The following is a 27,996-nucleotide window of genomic DNA, read 5'->3' as shown; positions in this document are numbered from 1 at the left end:
CAAATCCACGCGGATTGACCCTGCGTTATTTCCTCTACAAATGGAGACCAATCTCAGCGGCACAGCATCTAAAAAAAAAAACGAACGAAAGATTAGTGCGGACACCCCTGAAATCGCCGCGCCATCAGCGCCATCTCTGGGGTAAAGTCTCAGAAAAAGTGTCGGTCGATCCACCGGTCGTTGTAGAAGGGTAAGGGTGCCTGTATCAGGGGGTTGGGAAATGCGAGTTTTGATAGAATCCCTATCGGGAAATTTGTATTACAAGTATTAAAAACTAACGAACTTTGGCTAAAAGTAAAAAATGATCCAAACGTTAACACCAAAGTGGAAGAGATCATCAACGACTTGAAATGTAAAGCACTGAAAGTCCAGAGCAGTCTTTTATCGATCTGGTCCAATTATGCATCAAAAAACAAGAAACCTGACGAGCCCAATGCACAAGTTGCTCAACAGCCTATTCAGTTCCAGCCCAATGATGCTCAGTTTGTGGAGCCGGTGGAGACCGATGAAGACATCATCCACGTCAACCTCAAAACATCCAAGAAACCAATTCCAAAGGCCCAAGAATTTCTAAAAAAACAGTTATCTTTGATTGATGCCGATTTAGTCGGCTTGTATAAACGAAAGGAGTCTGGTGTCATTACTGCAGAGCAAGAACAAGACTTAAAAGAGAAGAAGAAGAGAAAAGCTGTGCTGGAAAAGGAATTGAAAGAGAAAGTTGATGGACAGCTAAGAGCCAGAAATTCCGAAAGATTCGAAGCGAAAACTTGAAGAAACTGTGTGAATCAAATCCAGAACTAAAATCCAAGCTTCGTCTACGAGAAAAACGGGGCCGCCCAAATGTTGATGACGTTCATCCTGGCCTTTTGAAAGCCATAATGGACATTGCCCTGCACGGCTCTGCTGCGCACGAAAAACGAAGAACGGAAGTCTATCGCAGTGTCCGAACGCTCGATGATCTAACTGAACAACTTCAGAAGGTACGTACATTTAAAATTGTATCAGTTTTAATACATTGCTATTTTATAACGACAAATTACATATGATTTATAATTTTAGGATGGCTTTCAAATAAGCAGAAGTGGCGTGTATCTCCATCTTCAGCCGAGGAGCAGTGCGACTCACGAGGGAAAGCGCCACGTCAAAACCATTCCGGTGAAGCTGATTCGTGCCCAAAACGATGCCCATTCAAGGCACATTGATGGTCGATTCTGTGCTCAAAATATGAAGCGCCTGGAAGAGTTGTCATCCATTCTTGGGCCACAAGAGGTTTTTTATGTAAGCCAGGACGACAAATGTAGAGTACGTATAAAAATATTAATAATTTAGTCGGGTATATTCATTAATATATTCATTATTTTGAACTATTCCGTCTAGGTGCCTATTGGTACTACCGCAGCCAACAAGCAGTCCCCGTTTTTAATGCACATGGAATACCGAGTTATGTTACCGGATCATGACTGGGTGGTTGCTGCTGCCCCTAAGCTCATTCCGTCCGTCTATGGAGCAGTCGAGATTCAAAAAGATGGCCTCGGAAAGCCAGAATCGGTCGGGTTTTCCGGTCCCACCTACATAGGCATTCGATCCGGCAAACATTCGTCCTCTACGGCCCTTTCTCATGCTGTGGATTTTGAGAGTCTCATCAACCTCCCAGAATTTGAATCGTTTGCCAAGGTTGGAGTCGACAAACTACTCAAGCCGGTTCTCGTCTTCAGCGTGGATGGAGGTCCAGACGAAAACCCTCGTTACCAAAAGGTTTCATATTTATAGAGCTCATTGTTCTATCTTTAATAACATAATGCATATTCTAATTTACCATATTTTTATATTAATTTAAAACAGGTGATTGATGTTTCCATTCACCACTTTCTCCGGCACAATCTGGATGCAATTTTTATTGCTTGCAATGCTCCTGGCAGGAGTGCGTTCAATCGAGTGGAGAGAAGAATGGCTCCTCTTAGCCGTGACCTATCTGGTTTGATCCTTCCTCACGAGCATTTCGGATCGCACCTCAATAATTCCGGTCTCACGGTTGACGTCGAACTAGAGAAGCAGAATTTTCAGTATGCTGGAGAGACCTTGGCAGAGATTTGGTCGGGAAGCATCATCGACTCATTTCCGGTCATTGCTCACTACATCGTGCCTGAAAACTCTGAGATGAGAGCGGACCAACTGGAGACCAGAAGCATCGAATGGTTTTCTACTCAAGGGCGGACAAGCCAATACTTTACTCAGATTGTAAAGTGTGAGGATACTGGATGCTGCTCGAAGCCAAGAGGATCCTATTTCACTGTCATGCCTAGTCGTTTTTTGCCTCCTTTGATCCCTCTCTCTCAGTCACGCGACTTCGGCCTGATCGTTCCAGAAAGGGAAAACTTTGAGAGTCACAAGTTTCCTTCCCTTTTTGCTGGTCAGTTGTTAAAAATGGACATAATTTTACCACGCTCTACACATTCCTTCAAGGTCCTCCCTTACGACCTTTACTGTCCATCTATTCAATCCTTGCTTGTCGTCCGGTGTTGTAAAACTTGTCACCTGTATTTTGCATCAGTGGCCATCCTGAAGAAACATATGGCAATTCATCGTGAGCAAGCGGTTAGTTTGAACGCCCCCAAAATGCGGCCGATGCGCGTAGCAGCTCGACGCCAAAGAGAGCTGATGGCCGTTATTGCGGTAGAGGAAAACGGGGAACATGTGGACTGGATGGAGGAGGAGGAGCTCGACCTAGTCGGAATTCCGGTACCAAATGATGAAGCTATTCCACCTCGCCCTATTCCCGTCTACTCGATCGATCAACACCTATCCTGTCCGTGGATAAACACCGACCATTGAATGTCAGTGTCGTTTTTGCATTTTAAAAAATCGGAATGAACAATACAATACAGATTTCCTTTATTATTACACCACGCATGTATTTATATAGAGGGGGGGTTTGAACATTTGTTACGTATTTTTAGGAGGGGGGGTAGTAAACTTTGTTACGGACCGTTACAAGGGGGGGGGGGGGAGTCAAAAATTGACCAAAAATACGTTACGTATTTTGTGAACGGACCCCATGCGCCATTAGATTTGAAACTATTTTTCGCATATATTTCGTTATATTTATAGTTTGTTTAACAATTATGTTTATAAACTAATTTAGAGTTATTCATGACGCCCGACAACGCTCACAAGACAATTGTGGTTGTATCCGACTTTAATTCGTTTTTAGGTGCCACTGGCCATGGCTAGTTGCCACTGGTTACAGTTTACGGGCCGCCATAGTAGGGGCCCTTATACACCGTGAGCAGTGTAAATGTTGTAGTGTGTATATTTGTGTGGAAGAGGGCGATGGAAGTACCATCATTTCGTTAGGAAGAGGTGTGAACTGTCCGTGTAGTGGTGCGTGCCCGGATGTGGGAGCAGCTATGCTCACCAGGAGAGTTGAACTCGGATCACGAAGTGCCCCGATCACCAAGTGACGCCTTATCCAACTCACCCATCCGCCCACCCGTTGTATCCGACTTAATTCTGCCCGTCTGCCGTTTAGATTCCGCCAATCCGCCATTGCGCTTCCACCGTTTAGGAACACCCCGACTCTTGTTATGTTCAGCCTAAGGCCTGCTAAGGCCATCGAATCATCAGCTCGATTTAAAATGAAATCGTATGTGTATATTTTAAAAATAATTATTCTTTCTTACGGTGACGAAAAAAGTGTAAAAAACAATTTTTTTCCTTGTTTATAACTGAAAGTTCAGTTGCGCAACGCTGATGAAATTTCCTTTTCTGAGGAATTCACATGAATTAGTGAAAGACGTCTGCAGCTTCGACTCTTTACTTCAAAATCTCATAATAGAAGAGCCAATTACGGCAACGAAAAAATATTGTACGAGAACCAATATTGTTATTTTTGAAATGTTTAGTTTTGAGGGAGAATACCGGAGAAAGCCGGTTCAAAGTTTGGGTGGAGCATCAAAACATAGTCAAAGGGATATTTTTCTCCAGAGAACACAACTAGAAAGGCAAAAAAGAGAAGTAAATTGTAGTAATTATAGACTAAAACTTTTTTTTCTTCTCACGAAGAGACATTTAAGTGTCTGATTACCAACATAGGATTTACGACGTCAAAACCAAAGTGCTGTTATCATCCAGGCTTTTTTTCGAGGTTGTCGAGCAAGATCCCTTCAGAAGCACATCCAACGTCAAGAGTTTGAAACTGTGCAAGCTGCCCATCTTCAAAATGTTGACCTGCAACTGTTAACATCTTTGATTAAACACCTTGAGTTCTTCTTTGATAAAGAGAAAGATGCCAACAAGCTTATCTGGTTATCCCAGATGGTTATTAAAAACTCATCTAATATAATGAAGCAATGCCAGACTGAGAGGCAATTCACATTTACCCTTGCTCAATTCCTCAGCTTAACTCTCTGTTACATATGTAATACAATTCATTCATCAACTGGAGAAAGCAAAGGGTCCCATTGGAGGGTCCTGGAAATCTTCCTGAACGCTGAGGGCTGGAGTAAAATTGTTGGAATCCAATCAGCTGATATGATTTTGGGATCAATCTTTTTTTCATTGTCTCAAAAAGGTGACCTGTTTTATGGTTCTTTGGAAAAAAAATTTTTTATTAATGATTCGACTTAATTTCAGGTTATTTTACCAGGTTACGTCAAATAATTGACGCCAAAGTACCACCGTTAGTTGAGCCAACGACAAGGGCACCTAACCCACTTTCTGGTTGCCTGTTGGATTTCCTTATTCAGCCTATAGAATTTGCATGTGGCACGCTCGATATGAGCCACCGGTTGTGACATTAATCAAAATATGTTTTTGCAGTCCACATTTTTGCTAAAACAGTTTTCCTCTTTCAGGAATACTATAGTTAAATCCTTTCGTCAGGAATTTCTGGAACCGGCTTATTCAGAACCAATTATAAATTTCATTCTTCCATGCTTGACGCAGAACAATTACAAAATTCCTTTGCTGTGCATGTTGGAAAATAATGAGGTTTGTGGAAGAAATCCCTGGCTTCTTCACAGTGTTCTAGTGCTTGCCGATAGGCATCCGGGTAACTTGTATTGAGTAGGCGTTAAAATATTTCCTAAATTAAGGGTGTTATTTCATAGAATTGAAACACGACAGAGTGCTTTCAGTCTACGTTGCCACAGTAAGTCGTTTGAGTGGATGCCTCCAGTTTATGCATACAGCTGAAGTTGAAGAAGACAACGACGACTCGGACGAAGAAGACATGAAAACTAATCTATTTAAAGCTGCAGAACACGACGTACTACTTTTAAAATCGATCTTATTTTTCAATTCGCAATTACAACAGTAACATTTGTCGCAGATAATGACTCGCTGCTGTGAAATCCTTAATAACATTAATACGGTAAACGTATTGGTATCAGCTCTACGAATCCCTGGTGTTCTTCCTGACTTGTGTATTATCGCTCACAATCTGTTGCTGTCAGATCGCTTGGCACTCCACAAGTGCAGGTACAGTTTTGCAATGTGTTACAGTCTTGACTCTCTTACCTTAATTAAACCCCGTTCCTAGGCTTCTGTATACTCTGGCTTTCAAACCTTGCTATCTACAACAGTTGCTCGTCCATATCAAATCAGAAAAACAAATTTCGCTATTTGGTTCATCCGATACTTCTTTAATTCTGCTCTTGGCCAAAGGTGTACATCTGACGCCTTCGGAAAGTCAAAGGATCGTACCAGTTTTAGACGTTTTCTGTTCGCTTTTCAGCCATCTTTTAGTAACATTGGATGATTCCGAATTTTATAACGAGTCTGGTTCGTAATGGTAACTACTCACAAAAAGCACCGTAGTCTAAAACAGTATGAGTTTATTAATTAGATCCAGTGAACGGAGCTATGCCCTTTAAGCTCTTTGAAGTGGTAGAACTAGCTTCAACGCTGCGAGATGTTTGCCTCGGACTGGTAGAACTTGCTTATCCTGACACACGACCAAGCACCTCCTTTAACTTCATTAAGGCCCGCACTTCTACGGGTAGCTCTGAAGAAGATACCAGAATATGGATGCATCTTTTCAAAGTAAGATGCTTGAGTTTGTGGACATCAAGTGATAACTAATTCCCTTCAAATAGTCGACAGTAAATCTTGTCAGCCAGCTGCATACAAGAGATACCCGCCGACCATTCTGCCAAAGTGGACTTTGGGTAACTGGAAGAATTGCTCTACCTTTGGAGAGGAATGGGCAAGTGTCTCTCCGTAGACAGGGTAGACTCCAACGCCCGTTTAGGGCTATACGACCCCTGACTAGAAATGAAATTGGTAATTGATTATTCAAAACCTATGTTGTCTTACGATAGTTAACTTCTTTTGAATGTAGAAGAGGAAGGCAATTCGATGTTGTCGACAAGAGAAGTGCGTACTTTAGCCATCCTTCGCGAAATCCCATTCGTTTTCTCCTTCACTGACCGTGTCAAAATGTGGCAGCAGTGGATCCTCAATGATAAAATGCAGCAACAGGGCGAAGCAAATTTTCTACGAGGCCCATCCATCCAGGTCATGATACGCCGGAATTACATCTACGAGGATGCTTTCGATAAGCTTTCACTTGAAAATGGTGATAGATACCACTCTCCAACTAAATTTGAATGTGGAAGATTAATAATTCGAATTCCTATTAGAACCAAATCTGAGATGGAAGTTGAGAGTTCAGCTAACAAACGCTGTAGGATTAGACGAAGCAGGTGTCGATGGCGGTGGTATCTTTCGCGAGTTCCTATCTGAGCTACTGAAGACGAGCTTCGACCCAAACCGTGGATTTTTCCGCTTAACCCATGATAACTTGCTCTACCCTAATCCCGGTGTGGCTGTGCTTGTATCGGATTTCCCCGCCCATTACTATTTTATTGGTCGTATGCTGGGCAAGGTGAGATCAGATGATGCTTTTTTGTTGCTACTTGGTTTGATGAAATATCGGTGATTCTTTACATTTAGGCACTGTATGAGAATCTGCTAGTGGAGTTGCCAATGGCGGATTTCTTCCTCTCTAAGATCATTGGCCAGGCCAGCGCAAGCTTAGACGTTCATCATTTGGCTTCCTTAGACCCAGTGCTTCACAAGAACCTTCTTTACCTCCGTCATTATGATGGTGATGTCACCGAATTAGGACTCGATTTCACCATAGTGAGTAGTGAATTAGGTGAAACTAAGGTCAGTCATATCTTTTTTTCAAGTTAATTTTACTTCATATCCATTTATATTTCATTTTAAAAAATTCACCTTTAAGGTGGAAGAACTTAAGCCGAATGGCTCAAACATTCCTGTCACGTCTTCAAATCGCATCGAATATATCCATTTGGTAGCAGACTATAAACTGAACAAACAGATCCGCTTGCAATGCAACGCGTTCCGTCAGGTATGAAGACTTCATTACGCCATTGGCTACCGGTCATTCATCTTTCATTATTGTCGCCATTCAGGGTCTGGCAAACGTCATTGACATCGAATGGTTGCAAACGTTTAGCTATCGAGAACTTCAGGTGTTGGTGTCAGGTGCATATACACCGGTCGACCTGGAGGATTTGAAGCAACACACCCACTATGCCGGCGGTTACACGTCAACACATCCGGTTATCCAAGGATTTTGGCGAGTCGTATCTAAATTTGACGATTCCGGAAAGCGACATTTGCTTAAATTTGTCACCAGTTGCTCTAGACCTCCCCTTCTCGGTTTCAAAGAGTTGGATCCGCCTTTCTGCATTCAAAATGCCGGTACTGACGACCGACTTCCAACCGCTAGCACCTGCATGAATCTACTGAAACTACCAGAATTCCACGACGAAAACGTTTTACGAGATAAATTGATCTATGCCCTCCAATCTGGAGCGGGGTTCGAATTAAGTTAGAGATTCTTATATTCTCAACAGGTAAAATTGTCAATTTTTTTGCCTTTTTTTCTTTTTTAACTAAAAAAAAAAGATGTATAGTTTAGCGAGATTTTTCTTGTTCCATAAATATATGAACCGCTTACGTACGATTTATCTATCCACATCAAATCACGGCTCAAAAGATCGATATTGTATTCTGGTCTACAGGTGTTTAGAATACGAAAGAAAGAACAAAAAAATACCAAAAATGGAGGAAATTCTGCAATTTGACAGAATGGAATTTAAAAACAAATCATGATAATACTTGCACTTTGTTGGATAGAAAATAGCACAGGGAATCGATAGTAAATCTTGATTCTTAATAAAAGTAGGACTTTTTAATGTAGAGATAAAAAATAAGTGGAGATGGCGCATGAAGATTTACCAGACAGCAATGGTGGAAGAAAGAACAACGTAAAAAACAAAACTTGACAAGCGCAGGAATCGAACCATTGACTGGCTCGTGACATTCGTAGGTACGCGAATGGCATAATAAAAAAACAAAAACAAAAAAAAAAAAACAATTCATCGGCAAGAATTGCAGAAAAAAACAAATTCGCCCTCAGGGCTCGGTGTGTCTATTCTCGTGTGTGGGAGATTTGGCAAGGATTCTGGAAGCTATCTGGTTTCCCGGGTGTGGTCCCGCATCAATACCTTGTGATGTGTGTACGGCTACCTGAATCTAAAATTCAAGCAGCGTTTCAGACATGAGAATCCTGGTCGAAGCCCGATCGGCGTGAAGATTCTGGTGAACTCAACGAAACCGGCAAAGTGGGTTTTTTGAGAACTTGCGGCTTGATTTTGAGTTGCGGCCGGATAGCGTCAACCGAGGCCGGTGACAGTCCAGACGCAGCATTCGCTTCGACAGCAAACGCTACCGGAAGAACGGGCATCGGGGTGGCATAGAGGTTGATGCTATGGGGAAACCGATTGGCTATCTTGGGCGTGATGGGGCGGATGCCGGTCGAAATGGGCGCTGCAGATCCGTAGGCAGACACGCTGACCTTAACCGATGGTCGCGGCGGTGTTTCGGAAACCGTAACGGCCATGACGGCTGCAGTTGGCTCAGTTGGTGCAGCTGAAGCGGATGCAACGGCAGCATCGGCTTTGTCTTTCTTTATCTGTTTGATGGTGCTCTTCTTCAGCGTACTCTGATTCTGCATTGCAAAGGTTTCAGCGGCGGTTGTCATATCTGGACTACCCGGACTGGAACTGTTGCTACTGCCGCTGCTACTCTCCGATTCATGTCTTTGCCGGCTGGCCGGATCCACTAGACTATCGCCTTCTTTGGGACTGGAACTCAGGGGCAAAGATGGAGGTAAATCCATAACCAAATCGGGCGTATGTTTCGGTCTTTGCGGTTGTGAAGGTATGGCTGGGGATGCCACTGATGCCGTCGTCGCAGAGGTGATGGACGTCCTCTTTTCCCAAAGATCACGTCTGCGAACGAAAGAACCCTTGGTCGGTCCTGATATGGGGCCGAGATCATTGGCAGCGGTCGCACCTTCCGCCGTTTTGGCTACACTCCAACCGCCTACTGAAATGTTCGGCTTTTCCGGACCACTCGAGCGTTCCAAGTTAGTCATACTCCTCGTCTCCCATCTCTGGCGCCGGAAGACGGGAGCATTTTCAGTTTCCAGGGTAGATTCCAAATTCTGTAAACTGCCAGCTTGATTAGACGGTTCTAGCCGAGCCTTTTCGATGGGCACGGACAACTCAGGATCCATTTCTTGGTCCAGCGTGTCTAGACTAGTGAAACTATCGCATAGGCTCTTCTCATCGCTGAGCGTCAAACTTTCCGTCAGGCTGTCCCTGTCCCCGCTATCATCCAAATGCGTCACTGGGGTTGCATTACTCAAGATCTCGTTGACTGCTGGCTCCGTATACCGCACTGACGTCATCGACGGCTCCTCCGGATCTTCTACCACCGCTCCCTCCATCGTTGCTGCTACCGCTGGAACGCTCTGCTAAGGACACACATCAACAATTACATTCGGGTAAATAAATTAGAAGAAAGACTCAACCGTAACCGTGAGTCCATTAGAAGTCAAGGTGTTTTTCCCACGATCACAGGCAGTCCAGGTATTAAATTATTGCTGCTGTTTTTCTATGCTTTTTTCACACTTGGTCGCCCAAAAAGAAGGACAAGACACTTGAAAGCACAAAGAACATTCCATCACGCAGAACGGCAAAAAAACATAAATAACAGAAGAAAATGATGGCGGTGTTGTTCGGAATATGTATATACGGCATCATTCCAAAAGAGAAAGAGAAATAACTCGGGAAGGCTCACCAACATGCAAACGATTAAACACAGCCCGAAAAGATTGCGATGGTTCTCTAAAAAGCAATACGGTCAAGGTTGACGCGTGCATAAAGCAAATGGACATAAGACAGGGGAAAAAAAAAACAAAGGCGAGGTTAAAAAAAAAAAAAATGAAAGCGACACGTACGAGGTCAAACAGAGGTGTGAACTACCTCTTTGGCAACACTCTCCATCACCGCAGATGTCGCTACTATTGGACACACGACGGTTGAGGATCCGTTGCTATTGCAGACGATGGTGACTGATGATTGAGATGAAGTTGATAGTTTCGGACTGGGTGGTGGATGCAAAACAGGTCCCTGACAAGAAAGGGTTGTCGGTCGCACCAATGCTACTGTTGGTCCAGGTCGCACACGTTTCTCCAAGCTGCCAACCAAAAGGAAAGAGTCAGACTAATTTTGTTTTTTTCCTTATTGTTACGGGTGCCATTGATCATTACGAATACCTAGGTGACGGTAGAGAAGGAGCAGGTGATTCCGATTCAATTGATTCCGAACCCGTCAGCACCCGGCTGTCATGGCGGATTTTGGAAAGTCTCGCCGAGGAAGCAGACGCATCGCTGGAACTTGATGTCCGACGGCGAGCGGCTGCGGCAGACTCTTCTGAGCTGCTACTTCCACTGGTGGTGGACAGTTTGCCTATCTCCAGACGTTCACGGTCCTCGTCCCTGATTCGTAGCATGATATATTTATCGGGAACGAGCCCATCTCGGCCGTCCTTGGTGCCTTTCCACCAATCACTCGACACTTGAGTATAAAGCGTCAAGAGATCGCCCTTCTTGAAGCTTAACTCACGTTGGGATCGAGCCGTGAAATCAAACTGGGCAATCGCTTCCAGCGTTTCCGCTTCTACAAGGAGGAAGAAAAACCAATTAAGTTCGACGTTCGACGAACAAACGTGGGAAAGAAATGAAATGAAATAATAAACTCAGATGGGTAAAAAAAAAAAAAACTCACTTCCAAACAATTGCAAGCTGATATCTTTCTCACGAAACACTGAATCTAAAAGGGTAACCAAAATTGAAGGGAAACGAATTTAATCAACCCAAACACAACTGAAAAAAAAACCAAAAACAAAAAAGAGGGGGCGTCATAATTGGTATGTTGTGTTTACCATCTTCTGACGGATAGACTTCGGAATCCACTTCTTCCGACATGGTATCAGATGGAGCTTCGCCTACTTCCCTGTATCGCGATAGTAAATTACAGATTTATCAGCGACTAGCAGCAAAAAGAAAAATGTCAGAACGTACCCTTCATCAGGCTCTCTGGATATGTAGCGTTCATAAAGAACTCCTCCGTCGTTGGGGAAGATGTCTTCGGCGTTAATGATAATATTTTTGATCAATTCATTAACCAAATTTTGATACTGCACTTGATCCTTGTCTTCCGGAACCGGGACTAGAGTTGGGCCAAAACAGATGGCCAAATTGTATGGATCCATCATGTTTTCGTCGCTATATTCGGATAAGCTATCGTAGTAAAACGGGGAAAAAAACAAAAAACAAAAACAAATAAACAAATTAGAAGACGGGGATGGAATAATCTTATCACACGACCTTGACTTACTGGTTCAAGAACGAAAAGAGATAGCGCATAACGACAAAGACAGGCCGTGGCAAGGTTTGAACCACTTCCCTCATGCGAGTTTTGAAATCTTCTTTGGAAGCGAGCTCTGTCGTAAAAATATCACATGAGCAATCCGATTGGAACAAGTATTTATATTTAGACTTACGGGCCAATTCCATGAACTGATCAAAAAATAGGATCGGAAAGAGGGGCTCCCTCAGCTCGCGCAGGTACAATTTAAAAACGCCAGCAACCGAATTGATATCGGAGGCGTCGGTGACGTCGGCCAGCGGATCTTCTCCGCGTTCGAAAGATTCGCGGAAATTGTTGATTTCCACCTGACTGCCGGAGACGCGGTAGATGCCTTGATGGTGTAACCCATAAAGGTTGATGACACGGATGCAACTCTTCATCACCAAAGGTATCTCTTCATTGGTAGCCTCCAAGTACTCTTCCAGGCTGCCACCAAAGAGTTTAGGTTGACCAATGAGTGGTGTGCGTCCAATCCTTCGCCTTCGCGGCTTACCGCCTAATGGGTTTGGTGTTGTGGCTACTGCCGACAGAGAGGCCAATTTGGGCGACGTGGGCAGCTGGGAACCATCCTGCGCCAACGCCTTGTGAATCAACTCGTATTTGGCCTGCAGCCGATGCATCAAGTTGGATTTCAGAATGTATTCGTGAAATTTCTGCACGGCATCAAATGACAGTTAGATCATTACAACAAAAAACCGTGGTTAAAAAGAAAGTATGGCCATTACGTTAAGGTAAAAGTCTTCTGTTTCTTGGCGGTCTGCGCGTAATTTGAGCAGGGCGGCTTCTGGTTGCCTGAAAGGCGCCGTCGACGGTGGGAACTTGTCATCATCGATAGTTGCGGCGGCGGCGAAATACGGCGTGACGTCGTAGTCCTTGGCCGAAATCATCTCCATGAGCGAACTTTCGGCCGTCTCCAGTGTCTTCCATACCTCCTCCGATTCGGCCCGCAGCGATGTCAAACGATTATGCAGCTGCAAATAGCGCGACTCGAACTCTTCGCGCACCTGGGGCACCATCATCAATTCAAAACTTCCCTGAAACCATACAACAATTATGGTCTTTACAATAGCCTCTTTACACAAAGGAAACACATTTTTGGTAATTTATTGTAATTCAGTGTTCTAACCGGTCTCACCTCGTCGATCTTGTTCTGATAGGTCGCCGCGTCAAATTTTTTGGGAATCATAAAAGCCGTGTGATTGGCTTCCAGGAAGCGCTGCTTGTCCGCCCTCGAGTCCAAATTACTCAGACATTTATTCATGCCGTCAACGCTAATCTAAAAACAAAGCAAAAAGGATGTGAATATGTGTCTATCCAATTAGCCAAGCCTGCCCGACAGACGTGCGTACTTGTAAGGAACGTCGAATATTTTCTTCGGCGGAAACGTGAACTTGGAGTGCTCGGCCGACGCAGTTATGGAACCCGATGTCCATACACTGTCCCCCGCATCACAATTGAATCGACGTTAAATCCAGATTTATTTATTTATTTATTGTATTTTTTAAATAAACAATGTTTCGGTATAGTTACGTCTATGATATCGGAGAGATCGTCGATAAAGTATTTGTGGACGGCTGAATTGGCCGCGTCCATGCAGAGGACGTACTCGTTGCGCGCTTTGAGGGCCTTGAGATGGGCGTCGTTGTATTTTGCCTGTCGTTTGGCAATCTCTTTTTCGATGAGCTTGAATTTTTTCGACTTTTCCAGCTTTTCACGGGCTATAGATGACTCCAGTTTCTGTCGCTGCGCCTCGACGTAGCGCAGCTTCGTTTCAGCTTGTCTCTGCTCAAGCTGGTACATTTGCGACGTCTTCATGGCTGCGTGTAATTCGTGCAGCACCTTCAACAGCTCTTCGTGACTCTCGTAGCCTACGTCGCGACACTAAAAAAAACAAACAAAACGAACGCATCGTCATTTCTCAACGTAATTTGATAGGTAGTTTTCCTCAAAATGATTCAAACGGCCAGTTGTTTTATTTTTATCTTTTCGTAACGGTCACTTAAATGCCGTCCGCTAGCGGAAGGCGAAAAAAAACAAACAACACTTTTAGCAGCTGAAAATAAAGCTTAACGACCAAAGGAGGGGAAGCCATATACAAGACAACGTCAGTTGAGAGTGTGCACTTTACTTAGAAATCGTCCTAACGACTTTATTTAGTTAGAACGACTGCGAGAAAACAAAGAAAAAAACGCAACTCACGCGTCGGTAAATGCGCTGGACTTCTTCGGTGACCTGGCCGAGGCGTTGGATGACCGTATTGGCGTAGATGTCGCTCAGTAGGGCGTGATCCCGAGCTTGACGTTTCGTTTGCGCCACCAGATGCTGCCACGAGGCGTAGCTGGAAAACAAGTGCCACTGCTCTCGTCTGTTTTTGTTGTTGTCAAAACAAACGGACACGAAGTGAAAATAGAGAAAAATAAATAAGCGATCTTCTAGGTACAAGACAAAGGCAACCATCATTAAACAAGACAGGCGCTCCGCTTTCGAAACTGAGCTTCACAAGATGTTAGAGAATTCGTGCAGCCTCTTGGACATTTTTGAAAATGTATTACCAAAAGGCATGGAGGAGATGTTTAAAATGGCGTTTTTGTTAATAATGTGTTATTCTTGCTGCTTGAAGAAGGGGAGAGAAAGAAAGAAAAAAAAAAAACGAAATGTGTATGTGCAAGGGAGAACGAGGGCAGCCCTTTATCAAGCTTGGAAACTGACGTCAACTTTCACTGTTCAGCTCAGCAATCAGCTTCTTTGATGTTTTTCTCTTTCTGCGTGTCTAAATTTGGAAGCAAAAAAGAAGGGAAAAGACGGGGGAGGAAACTACACCCCCTCTACTCTGTATTTATAGCTTTCCTCCACTTCAAGTCACCGAAATCGATCTATCCCCCAAACCCACGCACATGCTTTGTCTGCGAGGGAACGGCAATCAAACCGGTGCAGCTCTATAATCTATTTTGACCGCTGTGAATGTAGTTAACAAACGTCAGCGACCGGAAACTTTGAATGCCATATGAAACGGGATATCCGAGCTGTTATCATTTTCTCCTTTTTTTTTTCTTCTCATCTTTCCCAGTGTAATTGACAAATAAACAGAATGTTGGGTCCATCTTCGTGGACCCAGTCGTTAGAAATCTTTCCCAAAATCGTTGAGAAAACAGAAGCTTTTCAGATAAGAGGATGCACTTTTAACGTTGTACAAGCTCGTACAACAAGGCGTGGACGCATGTCGTGAGACTCTGGGGGAGGAGCCTATTCATAACCAGTTCTTGTTTTCGTTTCAAAATCAAAGGAAATGCAAGCTGTTTCTACTTATCAGCCCTATCTCATAACGCCTTTTTTTTTTTTTTTTAAGAGGAAAGAATACAAGTGCGTAGTGAAGAACGGAATTGACAAAAAAAAAAAAAAAGTGTTTACTTTTGCTTTTGTTCCTTGTGGCGGGCAGATAAACTCCTGGAAAGTTTGTCCAGGTTTTTACTGTAGTCCAGCTCCACTTCAGCCCGACGCCGGAAGAAATCCTGCAATTCACCAACGACGGAAATTTGCGTCTCCATCCGGTAGTCAAGACATCGCAATTGCTCGTTAAGCTGTGTCCGGATATCTGTGAAGATAAAAAAAAAGAAAAGAAAAAAAAATTTATATGTAGTAAAATAGAGAAATTAGGCCATCTTTCCTCATTAATATCAACAAGGAAGCGGCGTGTTGCTCCGTCGGGTTGGATGTCGGATTTTAAACGAGAAAAAAAAAAAAAAAAAAACCTTTTTTTCCCCCTTTATTTTATTTTTAGGTCATGTCTCTTTGAAAGATGAAATTCCAGTCGACATGGGGGATAATCATCAAGAGGCTGACTTTACGTGTGTGTTATCAACCTAAAAACAGGTAAGCTAATGGCCAGAATAGTAAAAAAAAAAAAAAAAAAACAAAAAAAAAAAATATGTTGAAAACGTGACGATGCTAAAGCGAAATCCGGAAATTAAAACAAACATAGGAAATTAATGTTCCACTTGTGGCAAAGGGGCAAATCGCTAACCTGTAGCATCTTGTAGTGCTTCCGTGTATTCGAACCATGCCGAGTGGTCTAGTCCGTAGCTCATCGGCGGCCCACACCACCACTGATGTTGATTATTTAGAAACCAGTTTTGCATTTGAATCACCGGACTCTTGGCCATGTTGATAAGAAAATTCTACAACTCGATCCTTCGAAACGCTAGCACCATAAATGACGATCAAAATCTCCTTCAGTGTCTCTCCTTGACTTTGGGAAATCAACAAGGCTCAAGAGAGGCCTACAATTTAAAGATGGCTGACTGGCAAACTGCTGCGCCTCATGTCAACGCGTTCACTTGTCGTCACCGATAATGTTTTCAAACACGACAGGCCAACAACGGATGTCCTCGTCACAGACGGCTGCAGTTGTTGTTTGTCTTGTTTCCACCCTCCAACAGAATTTAGGCGACTGGAACAATCGACCAGGCTGAAATTTTGGAAATAGACCGACCACCGCACGGGCACGTGTAGCTCGTAGCACGACTGCACTCTCTACTGCGTTGATGGAACTTTTTGAAAATGCTCAAAAACTCCGATGGCAATAGTATCTACGACACACACACACACACTGTGTGTTATTTTATCCCCGGGAACGCCACAGGGCGTGAATCCGGCTGGTGGTGGTGTCGTGTGCCTGCGGGCCACGCAACCAAGACCCACTGTCCCGCCTATTCCGAAATTGTGTTTCGTTTCTCACAAACAAGAAACAAGGCAAAGAGCGTAGAGGCACGTACGGTATGCGCTCAGATGTATCATCGAATAGAATCTTAATAGACTGTCTTCTATGGATGCGCGATGACAGCGCCTCTTGTGGCGTAATTCAAACTCGACTTTCTTTTTCGGCCTTTTCGATCGTTTTCTTTCTCGACGATTACGATGATGCACACATTTTTGATTAGGTTTTCTCTCTTTGTAATTGTTCGCTTTCACGAGCAACTCAAAATTACGATGAGATTAGCCTTGTCCCAACGGGTCACTTTCTATCATTAAGGACAGGTATTTGGAATGCACGGCCGGTAAGAAAAATGGTTGATGCGAAATGGGAATAACAAAAAACAAAATTTACTTCGAAATTAAAAAAACGAAGGTAAATGAGAGACGTGACTGATCCTGAACGAAGCTCGGAACCGACTGAAGTTGGCTACAGCCCCAACTGTTGATTTATATTGTTTACTGCCAAACAAAAAAACATATTGTTTACAAAAGGAGGGGAGAGAGGGAACGAGAAAAAAAAACAAGAGCTTTTTCAGCTCCAAGTGGCGCCGGCAGGAAAAGAGACATTCATACTTGGTCTAACTTGTAACCGGCTACGTTTTCAAAGTCACGGTTCATGCGTTTAGAATGTTATTCATTAACTCTCACTGTCCCTTTTTTATTCTTTTAAAGGTGTCTGTCTCACCACACCGGTTTGCAGAAATGCGCAACCTGAACCTTCAACTGAAGCAGCGATGCCGAAAAATGTAGTGGGTTCAATGTCAGGACATACAATACGATACACGATAAGCTTCAGAATGACAAGAATAAGGAGGTTAGTCCATAGACCCCTTGCTTAGCATATCTAACGAGGTAAATATTGGATGAATACTTTCCGCTTTTCTTTTTATCAACTAGCAGCACACACAAAAAACATACATGAACAGATGAATAAATAATTCCTATCTTTCTTTTCTTTTTTTAAAGTGGATGTGAAAACCGCACTAGTAGTCTATTAATTCCCTGGAGAATAAGGAGGAAACGAGGTGTGTACCTGGGAAGACGTCTTTAGTTTCGGCGAAAGCCGGATGAATCCAGCCGTTGCGTGGCTGGATAATGCACTGAAACATGCTGGGGGATTATCGGCTACGCTGAACAAATGAGGACGAGAACAAAACGACAAAATCCGGTGAACATTCGGTGGTGAAAGAACAACCGGTCGCTGCTAACAGACAGGCACAACTGTCTGGATGAATGAGAGAACATATGGAACTAGTTCCCATCCGCCATCATCCTCGGCATTCCGCCAACGACGGATAGGGGGAGAAAATCTACACCCACATCTGGCGAGTACAAGGGGGAGAATGTTACAACCCCTCTGGTTCTTCTTATTCGTTTTTTTTTGTCTTCTTCCGAAAAAAAAAAATGGCAAACTGTCTAGCCAAAGGGAGAATATATTTGACTACATAAAGACCCCCCCCCCTTTCGTCTACAACACCCAGCGTCTTCGGCATGAGATCGTGGCGCAAGACGTTAGATAAAGGCATCACTTAAAAAATCCAAGAAATATAGCCCACAGTTCTTGGGACAAATCTTTCGAGCACTTCCAAAAGTGGGCAGGTCTCGTTTATCAACGTCCACGTGACCCTCGGTTAAGAGGACCAGTCAACAATTTCATGGAAAATGGCATCTGGTCCTCTGCGCAGCTGCCATTTAACACCAATGTCCAGCAACAAAAGATTGTCAAATCAAGCAAAAAGACAAGACAAAAAAAAAATCCCACCAAAATAAATAAATTATTATTTACAGTATTTAATGAGGGCACACAAAAAATGGGACAATTTTCCATTTCCCTTTCCGGTTTTGACCAGAATGCGTTGTCGTGAGAGCATCATCATCACGACGATCCAAACAGTCGGATTTTCAATGATTCCTGGCGTCGTTACACGGTAACGGATAATCTGTTTTTATTTTGCTATTGTGACGACGAAAACATGTGATAACGACCATCACCTTGAGAGTGTCTTGCAGACCGTGATAAGGAAGGGGAAGAAAAAAAAAACAGCAACCAAATGCTTCCGGTGGCTTCCGACCGCAGAAGGCCCTTCTACCTTATTGCGTCTTCTAGCATACTTCTGAGTTCGACTCATTTCCTATACGTACGAGTTTCGCAGTTCCACCGTTTTTAGGACAGAGCCTTTGTAGGGGGGTGGCCGGGATGATTGAAAATTTGTTTTAAAAAATGGGAACACATTCGACAATTTGCAAAAATACACCGAATACAAATGTCTGTGTTTTGTAAGTAAGACTATGTGTTGAAGTTAAACAATACCTTTTACTTGTGAATCGAGTTCCCATAAGAACTCTTTGTCTTTACGAGCCATTTTCTTGGCACTCTCGACCGGGACGATTGTTTGTTGTTGCACTGATGAGACCGGGGCTGAAATGTTAAGCACGATTTTGTTGGCCGACATTTCACACGTAATGAGAGACTAGCACAGCAAAAATGGAGAGAGATGGGGGTCTCTCTGACGCCAACTTGCACAGCACATACAGACGACACTGGCAGACTGTGGGAAGCTTTTTTCCTATTTTTGTGGGGGAGTGAGATCAAACGCCCCACCCTGACATCTCGAAAATGCCTATTTTTCGTTAAGTTTCTGTTGTGCCAAGAACGTCTCGTCGCTTTTCGTGAAACACTAACTTTGAACGGAGAGATTGAAAAGAAGCGGCAAGTTGAACAAGTCGGTTGAAAATCCAAAACTAACGCAGGCACGGCACATATCGCTTAGCCTTACCCTGAGCTCGCGTCCCCTCCTCCACAATGTACGCTCCTCCTTTTGGTCTTGGGTACAAGCTGCAGGCCATTTGACATTTCCGTACACAGGGCTATCGTCACGCAACCTAGCGTTCATTGTCGACAACAAAGCTTTCATTGTTATGGTTTCTCATAAGTTTCTACAGATAATTTTTTTGTAATTAAACATTTCGATATTCTAATTTAACTATTTTTTTTTTACTTTTGGCAAATTCCTTATTTCTTTTTAACTTTTATTTTTATTATACATAAATTGGAGCGATGGTGAAACGTAGCCTATGGAACTTGACAGTTCTCAAACACAAACAAAGCTGGTAAACCATGTCTACTAAATACACCCTTCAAAAACAAACCCAACAGGACTGGGCCAACAGGGAGTACATTGAAGTCATCACCAGTAGCATTAAAAAGATTACTGATTTCCTCAATTCATTTGGTATAACACATTTTGACTGGTGGATACTTGTTCTGTCACCAATAACGTGTTCGGTTTGACATGGTTACAGATATGTCTTGTCGTGGACGTCTAGCCGTGCTGAACGAGAAAATCACCCGACTGGAAAGAAAAATTGAATACTTAGAAGCTAGGGTAATTTTTTAAATCTATTGTAACAGAAATCTGTGCTTACTTAATAATTTATGTGTTTTCATTCGCAGGTGACAAAAGGAGACACCCTAACATAAGTAACTGTTATCTGTAGCACACATCAGTTTTGCCTTCACTTTGTATTCACCACATCCTATTTTAATACATATTGCGCCAAGATCCTTCATTGATGGTGCATCAATATTTGCAAGTTTTTGTGATTGATGATTAGTATTCATTAAAAAAGAAAAGTTTTCTACATTTTGGCTTTATGTATAAATTGGAATTAATTGTGCCATGGATATATCCTGTTAACATTAAAAATATGTGCCCTACTATATAAAGTTGAACAGGGAATGTGCAACTAAACTATCTTGAAGACGGTCAACACAAGGTTTGTTCAAACTACATGGTTCATTGGTTTTTTTATGAAATTATGGTTACACTTACATCAGGTTTATACTAAAACAAGAAAACAAGCTGATAGTAGCACAGCTTTTAATCTGGAGGTTTGAGCAAACCAGTTCCTGAATAAAAGGCAGGCTAATCGGAAAAGGACGTAGGGATGGTTGGTAGGACGGCGCCAAACATGGTCGGCTTATGCAACAATTGTAGGACCCACACGACTGAACGAGGCTATGGTAGAATAGTGTATGCCTTACCTCATTGTCCTTTAGGAAAGCTAAGATTGTACTATTGAGAACTCTGTGGAACAACTGGTGTTACACGTTTTAGCAAATTGTTTTGTATTTAACGAAGAAATTATGTAATAGTTTAATCAAACAATGATAAGTATGGTTCAAGCCAATTCGAATACCGGATTCTGCTCGCCAACATTTCCGGTTTGACTGAAAGATTTCCTTCGCATTCTACTGCGTACAGCGTAATCTCTGAGTTGATGCAATGACCACAGAAGAGCGTGTACGATAGGTAATATAATAAGCATGCCAATTGTCACGAACGGGACTGTTAGGCTAAGGTTATCCCAGTTGAGAACTGGGTAGATGTAGGAAAGGCCATCAGAGTTGACTCCACCTGCAGCCCAGTAGATAGCACTAAAGGCCACGTACGCTAAAATAACGACAAATGGCTGGTAAAAGTGCATCAGGCGACATGGTCTGCCGCTCACCAGGATGTCGCCGATCGACATAATGCTGTTGAATCCGTGGACAAAAAAATTCATCGCTGTTAGTCCAGTACCTAAAACGTTTGTTTGCGTCACCGACGCCACAGGTCATTCAAGTTAAATATTTAAAAAATACGTACGTACATCTACGAAACCATATAAAATCTCACCATAATTGTAAATATTTATTACCTGGTGTATATAGAGCGATCCAATAAATTACCGAAATGACTAGGGAGATCAAGTTCGTCACATTGTACAAAAACCAAGAGAAGCGACCCAAAAAAGTCCATTTGACGTTGTCTACTTAAGAGATCTCAAATGAGTTTCAGAATACAAGTGTCGCTAAGGCTTCCGGTTTTTCCTTTCTTTGTTGGCCACTCACCCTCATCATTTGACTTCTGCAGAAGAATTTCAATAGGAACGACTGCGCTCAATACTAGGTGGAGTGTCTGAATAATGAAGCCTAGATTTGTTAAGTAAATAAAAAAGTAAGTTGGGGTTTCGCTAATGGATCCGTTAGCGACCAAAACAGAAAGAAAGAACGCTGCCGCCAAGAATCGGTAGAAGACGAAAAAGCCTGAAATTTTCTCACGATCAGCTTGCCACTTTTTGTTTTCCGTATTTGTAACGTTGCGATTAGAAGAAAGGTATAACAGAAAAAATGTTTAACAGAGGATCATTGTTGAAGTAACAGTGGCGTACTTACAGCGTAAATAGCAAAATCATGGGGCTTGTTATGTTGGAAATTAAACTGGCTCTTTTGAAATTCCTTTTGAATCGCTCTTTTCATCTTCGTGCACACACCCACAACGAGTGACAGAAGGGAAAACACTGAATGGCAAATATATTCAAACAAATATGGAACACAATCACACCAAGATAAAACGATAAGAGCCAAAATAAGTTTTATCTCGTCAACCAAAATTTATTGTACCGCAATGTTTCAAACTAAAAAAAAAACAAAATGTATTTCCGATTTTTCCAATTGGTTATTTTTAAACGGGAGTGTCTAATCATTTCCGAATATAGAGTAAATAATAACGAACGATGACTTGTTGCAACTTTAACTACCGGGGAATACGATCGTTTAAAAACAACAAGAAAATCATGTTTTCATATGATTCATTTTAGTAAATTTTTCCCGACTCTTAAATTCATCTTTGTGCTAGAACGTTAGCCGATCTGCAACCATATGTGTTAACAGAACAAAGGCTGGTTTTTTTTTGGAAATAGGATCGCCAATTTTTATGGAATCATCACAGCTTGATAATGAATGCACCAAAACAACAAACGGGCACACAATCAATCGTCATCTCCCAAATAGCATTTCCCTCCAGCTTCTAACTTCCCCATAAATTTTGTTGGGAATTTATGTCCACGTGTATACTAACGGAAAGAATTCCGAGCAAACAATGGTTACCCTCAAATTCAAAATCCTTTGATCCCAAACAATTATAACTACTATCAAGAGATAGGTTTATCAAGATACACTTTCAAAAACAGTTACTGCTAGATTGGAATAACCGTTGTACGCGAAACGCGACACCTTCCGTCACTCACGAACGGTACGAAACACTATAAACTACCAAGAGCCATGATCTGCCGAATTTCCATACCAATCGTTCATTCGAATGACAAATTTTGCAATGGCGTGTGCATAAAAAAAATTTAGGACCGATAACACGTCATAATTGCGGCTATAGGGACAATGCAAGTTCTATCCCCAATGCCCATTTCATCAGCAACCGTTGGAAAGTCTGGACGTATGCTGTAATTGCTGTATATGCAAGTCGTTGATTCCGATAATAAAATAAACTTTATTTATACGATTTTTACATTTTAATCATTCCTCGAGTCATTCCTTGAGATACATATTAGTGGATCAAAAGTTTTCAGAATTCATTGCAAAAGGCTAGTCATTGGAGATATTTTACGACAATTTCACGATAATAAAAAAGAAGGTAGATTTTTAAATGCGACAGTATGCAAATAATAGATTCATTGAAATAAAATTGGCCACAATGATGAAATACAGACACTAGTTTTTGCACTTGAACGTTGGGTATTTGGGCTTAAATGGAAAATTTAGGCTTTAATCACAATTGTGCTATCTGCACTTTTGTCGTCTGGAACGAAAGCAGAGTTCCATTGACTTTGATGATCGTGATGGTCGTCACATTTACAACACCTGATTAGGCGATCTCTCAGCAAGTGGAGACTCCAAATAATACCGTGAACAAAGGGTAGACCGAAGATGAGTCCCATCATCAGAAAGGGAACTGTTAAGCTAAGATTCTCCCAATTGAGAATCGGGTAAATGTAAGAGAGGCCGTTTTCTCTTGTACCTCCTGCTGCCCAATAAATGGCACTAAATGTGACATACGGTATTAATGCAGCCAGTGAATGGTGGAAGTGCAACATACGACACGGTCTCTTGCTAATGAATATATCGCTGATCGACATGACAGAGTTCAGCGCGTGGACAAGGACATCTCTATCTTTCAGTCCTTTGCCTGCAAATGAAAACCATTTGAGATTAGAAGGCAAATTCGTTGAATGCGGAAAACTGACCTGGAGTGAAGAGGACGGCCCAAAAGACGACCGAAATAACCAAACTCAATAGATTGGTGACGTTGTAGAGAAACCAAGAGAGCCGTGCCAAAGGAAGCATTTCATTGTCAATGCGATCTAAAGAAATGAAAGATTAACAAACTAATATTTGTTGCTTCCCTACAAATATTTTAGATTACTTCTGCTGGCTAGCAAAAGAAGCTGAACTGGAACGGCAGCGCTAATTGCCAAATGCAAAGTTTGCAGAATAAGTCCAATATGGCTGAGATAAATCATCCAGTATTCCGGGTGGTTACTTCTCGACCCACAGAAGGTGACAACAGCTAAAAATAGAGCTGCAACGACGAAACGGTAGATGAGATAATGCCCCGACACTTGATTCCGTTTTGATTGCCACTGTTCAGGAAGAAAGACGGGCCAATTTTACGCTTAGTAAGCAACTCTCTATAGTTTCCACGTCATGTAAATCTGATACTATCAAATATTTACCGAAAATACTGCAAAGTCGTACACGTTATCATGGCTCAGACTAAGCTGCTCGCGCAGAGAATATAACTTGACGGCCGGAAACATTTTTTTTTAGGGGAGTTGCGGACGGAAACGAACGGACGACAATACGCTGATTGCACAAGATTTTTCCAGCCACTCGTTTTGTAGTTGTCAGAAACTCAAACTTGTCACTATGACAAATATATTACAGAATGATGAACGAGAATCAATACCGTCCTGTTGCCAGAGATGTACGTTCAAAACTAAACCGCTTGGCTTGCTTCTCGCATGTTTATATGCCTTTTGTTTGAAACGTAGAAACCCTTCGGCAGTGGGAACAACCCCCAGCCTGCATGCAAGGTCTCCCCTTCGTGTCCTAATTTTGGGACTCCTCCATCTCCGTCCTTTCTATTCCGAAATCAGATGGCCGTTGGAATTGTGTTTTGAAACGGAATATACAGTTCGTTGTGATGCTCGCCAAAATTTTTCCGCGTAACCCACTGTGCGTTGCATTGCGCACGTACGCAAATTATCATAACGGGAAGAGATCGAATAGCAACGTGGGTGAATGCACTACGCAAATTCGAGGTGCTCGAAGTAGGTTCATTCAAAAGTTGATTTGTTGTTCCGAAAATCATCCCATCATCAAGAGCATCTTCTGTGCGTGTCAAGAAGATTTCCCTAAAGTTAGACGTAAAATATGAATTAATAAAACAATAAAATTCGATTAAATATTTAAATTATGAGCAATAGCCTGTTGCAATTTAATGCAAAATTTTCAAGAGTTTGTGGTTATATATTTTTTTTAATGGCACCACAAGGGTAGGCATGCATGCTGAAAAGCTACACCCTTATGAGTCCAAAAAACTTTTTTGACGAAACTCTCCCTATTCAAGGTAACACATCTTCTGGTCTGCGAATATGAAAGCTCAAGGTCGGCATTCAGGTATAACTAATTCGGAGAGCTGGCAAAAGGACTTTCACTTGCTGTACAGCTTTTCTTGACAGTAAATTATACAGCGTTCTGATCAGCAGGCAACTGCCAGAAACACAAAGGACGTTGTCCTCAGTTTCTCTTACATTTGGACGAGGATTTTAAATTATGACACACCTAAAACCCTTGTTTTTTTTACGCTATCTCTGAAAATGAAAGAGTCAACTATTGCACAATGACAATTGCTCTTTTTTTTGTGGATACGTTTAGGTACAAAGTAAAAATATTCGTGAACAAACGACGTTTTATGACGTGGGTAAAAAGAAATGTTTTCTTATTTCGCTCAGAACGTGTCCTGGCTCTTGTTCCTGATCTTTTTTCTCACGACTCCGTTGCAGTCTTTTTAAGCTTTTCTTTTTTATTCGATAAGAAGCTTTTCAATATTTCAAGTTTCCTTACTTCTAGATTGTTCCAGTTTCCGTACAAGAAAATCAAGTGCTTGTATAACTCTTCGAATGCAACATAACCGTTCTGACTAGATAAAACTAGCTAGAACTAAGATTGAATGATAAAATTAAATGTAGGGCCTAGTGCCAATTAGCATCATGTAAGTCAGGATGTGGCAAGGCAGCCTCATTAGCATCTCTGCCGTTCGCGTCAATTAGTTGGCAGATAAAAGATTCAACTGATGGGCACGGACGAAGAGAGCCACGTATAAATATAGACCGAGCGTCTTTAGACCGAACGTGAGTTAGTTCTTATGTTGTATGCTAGAAGCTTTCCCTGAGAGACAGGTAAACTAAATAGATTTGTACCCTCTGATTTAAGTAGGCACAGTATATCGATCTAAAGCTTTGCCTGCACAGCATGATTTAGAAAAGACATAAGGAAGTTGCAGCTGTGCCTTTCCGCGCTGTGCACGCATAAACCGGTGTAACCTTATAAGTTAGTACATGGGGAGAAGTTCACTTCAAAAGGCTTTACATTAAAACGAAGAAAGGATTAGCCTTTTAAAAAGACCACCCACTACAAAGTATCTCTCGGAATGAAATCATTGTCAGAATGTCATGACACTTTAACAGCCCTATGACGTCACCAGCCTATTTCGGCCTTTATTCTGTCAACATGTTGTCTAAGTGTAGTGACTAAGGAGTTTAACGTGGACATTTATCATGTCACCCTGCAATAGCGGAATGTAACGTTGTGTGGACAAAAATCCGTCTTGACCATAGAACTCGTTTGTTGTAGCAATTGTTCTCAGAGACCAGCAAAATTAATGTGCGCATACAAGAAATGTTTAACGCCATGAAAAGTGTCATCAAAAGTTCTCATTTGCTTGTTCTATGATTCATGTATCTAACTTATTTTGCTCGTTTGTTAGTTGTCCGTTTTCCTAATATGTCTCTAATTGTACTCAATGTACTACATAGCGGTTTATTGCATCATACACTGACCTTGACTTCCGCTAGATTGGCTTTTTGATACGGGCAAGACCAGGTGATTAGAAACCCACGACGACAAAACATTTCGTGCGCTTGTTCTATTCAAGCACTATATCCTATAGCGGATACTAGATGCTCCTATTGTGAGGTTGAACTCTTCTTTCTCTCAAAATGTATAGGTATACGTATATGCGTAATTCACTGAGAAAACGTATAAGACGATTGCATTGTATAACCACTGTAATCAAAGGTCTAAAATGTAAAGAAGAAAAGCGACATAATGAATATTGTATAGTCGTGAATCTCTCATACGCCTTTTTAATGTTTAGAAGACTACCAGGCTCTTGATCAGATCTAAGAGTTAGTCAAAGATATTGATGGATCATCGACAATAAATGGATATACGGTATCACTAAAAAAGCTTTTTTGAGCTATCCCCGACGCTCTTATTCAATTGCTTTTGCCTTTTTCCTACAAATATGATGCGTGTCATTTCAAAAGAGTTTTCTCAATTCGTAGGGGTGTTACAATAAACAAGTAGATCAACAAAAGTATAGCATATGCGTGCACGTTCCAATTGCTTTTATAATAACTCGTTCTGTTTTTTCTGAAAATCCCCGGCATTAGCCCTTTGGCACAAGTCGTATATCAAAACACGCACTGTAGACGTCTCTTCTGCTGGTACACGGTCCCCCTTTTTTTCATTTGAAATACCAAAAGTCAAGCATTAGACAAATAAGTTATGACATCACATAGGCAATATTTCATTGCTAGGCACGTGAATAGTATCCCACAAGGCTGACGTGCAAATGCTGTTATAATGACGGATTCATGACCAGCCTTTTTCTAAAAGATGATGTTATATTTGCAGGAAAAAGGAAACAGTGAAATGCCTTTTGACGACAACGGTAACCACAAGCAACAATAGCCTGAAGCAGCCTATAAAAATGGGTAACAAGGTTAGTTGAAGAATAGGAGATAACGACAAGAGTTGATCAAAAATTGTCCCTGAGCTGATAACACATCATGCATACCATTTTCAAACGTATATAGTCCCATCCGTTTTGTTGAAGATCCACCATATGTATAGCTATACAGCAACAGCACTATAACGGCACTGTTAAACCATCATCAGAAGATATGTACTGGTGCAGCTGGGGCACAACCGAAACAGCATTCATAGCATCACATCGCCTTTTGTTTATTTCCATCCCCTTTTTTGTTTTTGTTTTTTTGTTTCCTTTATATATCGTGGAAGTTGGCGCATTATTCTCAGAGTGTAGGGCTACGGCTTACTTTATACTTAGCCGAGAAAAGAGGAGCCTGTCGCAATAGGGCCACTCGCATCGCACAACACAGCCACTCGTACGTGCTTCTTGTTACGTTAAATGGACACATTATATACGGCAAACAAGGATCTTGTATATATTGTATCCAATAGGCAATATGGTAGCGCCATTAATGACAGACAAGCGTGACACGG

At 42.1% G+C, this 27,996-nt stretch overlaps 6 protein-coding genes and 1 long non-coding RNA gene across 14 annotated transcripts; 4 read left to right on the top strand and 3 right to left on the bottom strand.

Annotated features, from left to right (window-relative positions):
* Window positions 1-282: 282 nt before the first annotated feature.
* Window positions 283-2,880, top strand: LOC116918320. Its single transcript, XM_032923999.2, has 4 exons — window positions 283-980; window positions 1,060-1,302; window positions 1,378-1,755; window positions 1,843-2,880. Exons 1-4 carry the CDS (start codon window positions 879-881, stop codon window positions 2,830-2,832), a joined length of 1,713 nt encoding a protein of 570 aa, XP_032779890.2. The 5' UTR covers window positions 283-878; the 3' UTR covers window positions 2,833-2,880.
* Window positions 2,881-3,265: 385 nt separating this feature from the next.
* Window positions 3,266-7,996, top strand: LOC116936114 (ubiquitin-protein ligase E3C). The gene is made up of 14 exons (XM_032943314.2): window positions 3,266-4,014; window positions 4,093-4,570; window positions 4,633-4,786; window positions 4,854-5,050; window positions 5,109-5,266; window positions 5,330-5,478; window positions 5,540-5,781; window positions 5,846-6,042; window positions 6,096-6,282; window positions 6,341-6,577; window positions 6,642-6,886; window positions 6,955-7,170; window positions 7,247-7,375; window positions 7,440-7,996. The coding sequence occupies exons 1-14, from the start codon at window positions 3,751-3,753 to the stop codon at window positions 7,863-7,865; spliced, it is 3,279 nt and encodes a 1,092-aa protein (XP_032799205.2). The 5' UTR covers window positions 3,266-3,750; the 3' UTR covers window positions 7,866-7,996.
* A 19-nt stretch (window positions 7,997-8,015) lies between these two features.
* LOC116918319 (SLIT-ROBO Rho GTPase-activating protein 1) lies at window positions 8,016-19,378 on the bottom strand. 7 transcript variants are annotated; one of them, XM_045171476.1, is made up of 15 exons: window positions 18,877-19,378; window positions 15,222-15,405; window positions 14,013-14,178; window positions 13,344-13,694; window positions 13,163-13,249; window positions 12,940-13,089; window positions 12,539-12,847; window positions 11,947-12,466; window positions 11,781-11,886; window positions 11,465-11,683; window positions 11,326-11,396; window positions 11,169-11,213; window positions 10,658-11,060; window positions 10,365-10,578; window positions 8,016-9,850 (listed from the first exon to the last, which is right to left on the bottom strand). In XM_045171476.1, exons 1-15 carry the CDS (start codon window positions 19,016-19,018, stop codon window positions 8,588-8,590), a joined length of 4,230 nt encoding a protein of 1,409 aa, XP_045027411.1. In that variant the 5' UTR covers window positions 19,019-19,378; the 3' UTR covers window positions 8,016-8,587. The 7 variants fall into 7 exon arrangements, with proteins under 7 accessions (XP_045027411.1, XP_045027409.1, XP_045027412.1 ...); XM_045171474.1 differs by having other exon boundaries at window positions 8,016-9,853; window positions 18,877-19,377; XM_045171477.1 differs by having other exon boundaries at window positions 8,016-9,853; window positions 12,949-13,089; window positions 18,877-19,376.
* On the top strand, window positions 15,405-18,834 carry LOC116918323. Of its 2 annotated transcripts, XR_006644514.1 has the most exons (4): window positions 15,405-15,683; window positions 17,238-17,417; window positions 17,532-18,493; window positions 18,576-18,834. It is a non-coding gene; the product is annotated as an uncharacterized LOC116918323 (long non-coding RNA). The 2 variants fall into 2 exon arrangements; XR_006644515.1 differs by having other exon boundaries at window positions 17,532-18,834.
* A 210-nt stretch (window positions 19,379-19,588) lies between the features above and the next one.
* LOC116918322 (probable protein BRICK1-B) lies at window positions 19,589-20,159 on the top strand. Its single transcript, XM_032924001.2, has 3 exons — window positions 19,589-19,798; window positions 19,869-19,951; window positions 20,020-20,159. Exons 1-3 carry the CDS (start codon window positions 19,684-19,686, stop codon window positions 20,044-20,046), a joined length of 225 nt encoding a protein of 74 aa, XP_032779892.1. The 5' UTR covers window positions 19,589-19,683; the 3' UTR covers window positions 20,047-20,159.
* A 514-nt stretch (window positions 20,160-20,673) lies between these two features.
* On the bottom strand, window positions 20,674-21,903 carry LOC116918321 (protein rolling stone). The gene is made up of 4 exons (XM_032924000.2): window positions 21,784-21,903; window positions 21,460-21,682; window positions 21,267-21,377; window positions 20,674-21,148 (listed from the first exon to the last, which is right to left on the bottom strand). Exons 1-4 carry the CDS (start codon window positions 21,865-21,867, stop codon window positions 20,748-20,750), a joined length of 819 nt encoding a protein of 272 aa, XP_032779891.2. The 5' UTR covers window positions 21,868-21,903; the 3' UTR covers window positions 20,674-20,747.
* Window positions 21,904-22,874: 971 nt separating this feature from the next.
* On the bottom strand, window positions 22,875-24,417 carry LOC116918318 (protein rolling stone). The gene is made up of 4 exons (XM_032923997.2): window positions 24,138-24,417; window positions 23,828-24,044; window positions 23,649-23,765; window positions 22,875-23,590 (listed from the first exon to the last, which is right to left on the bottom strand). Exons 1-4 carry the CDS (start codon window positions 24,219-24,221, stop codon window positions 23,163-23,165), a joined length of 846 nt encoding a protein of 281 aa, XP_032779888.2. The 5' UTR covers window positions 24,222-24,417; the 3' UTR covers window positions 22,875-23,162.
* Between the last annotated feature and the right edge of the window lie 3,579 nt (window positions 24,418-27,996).

This window comes from Daphnia magna, linkage group LG3 (genome assembly GCF_020631705.1).
Source record: "Daphnia magna isolate NIES linkage group LG3, ASM2063170v1.1, whole genome shotgun sequence".
Taxonomy (NCBI): Eukaryota; Metazoa; Arthropoda; class Branchiopoda; order Diplostraca; family Daphniidae; genus Daphnia; species Daphnia magna.
Note: the sequence above shows the minus strand (reverse complement) of the source record. Positions and strands in the feature narration are given on the sequence as shown.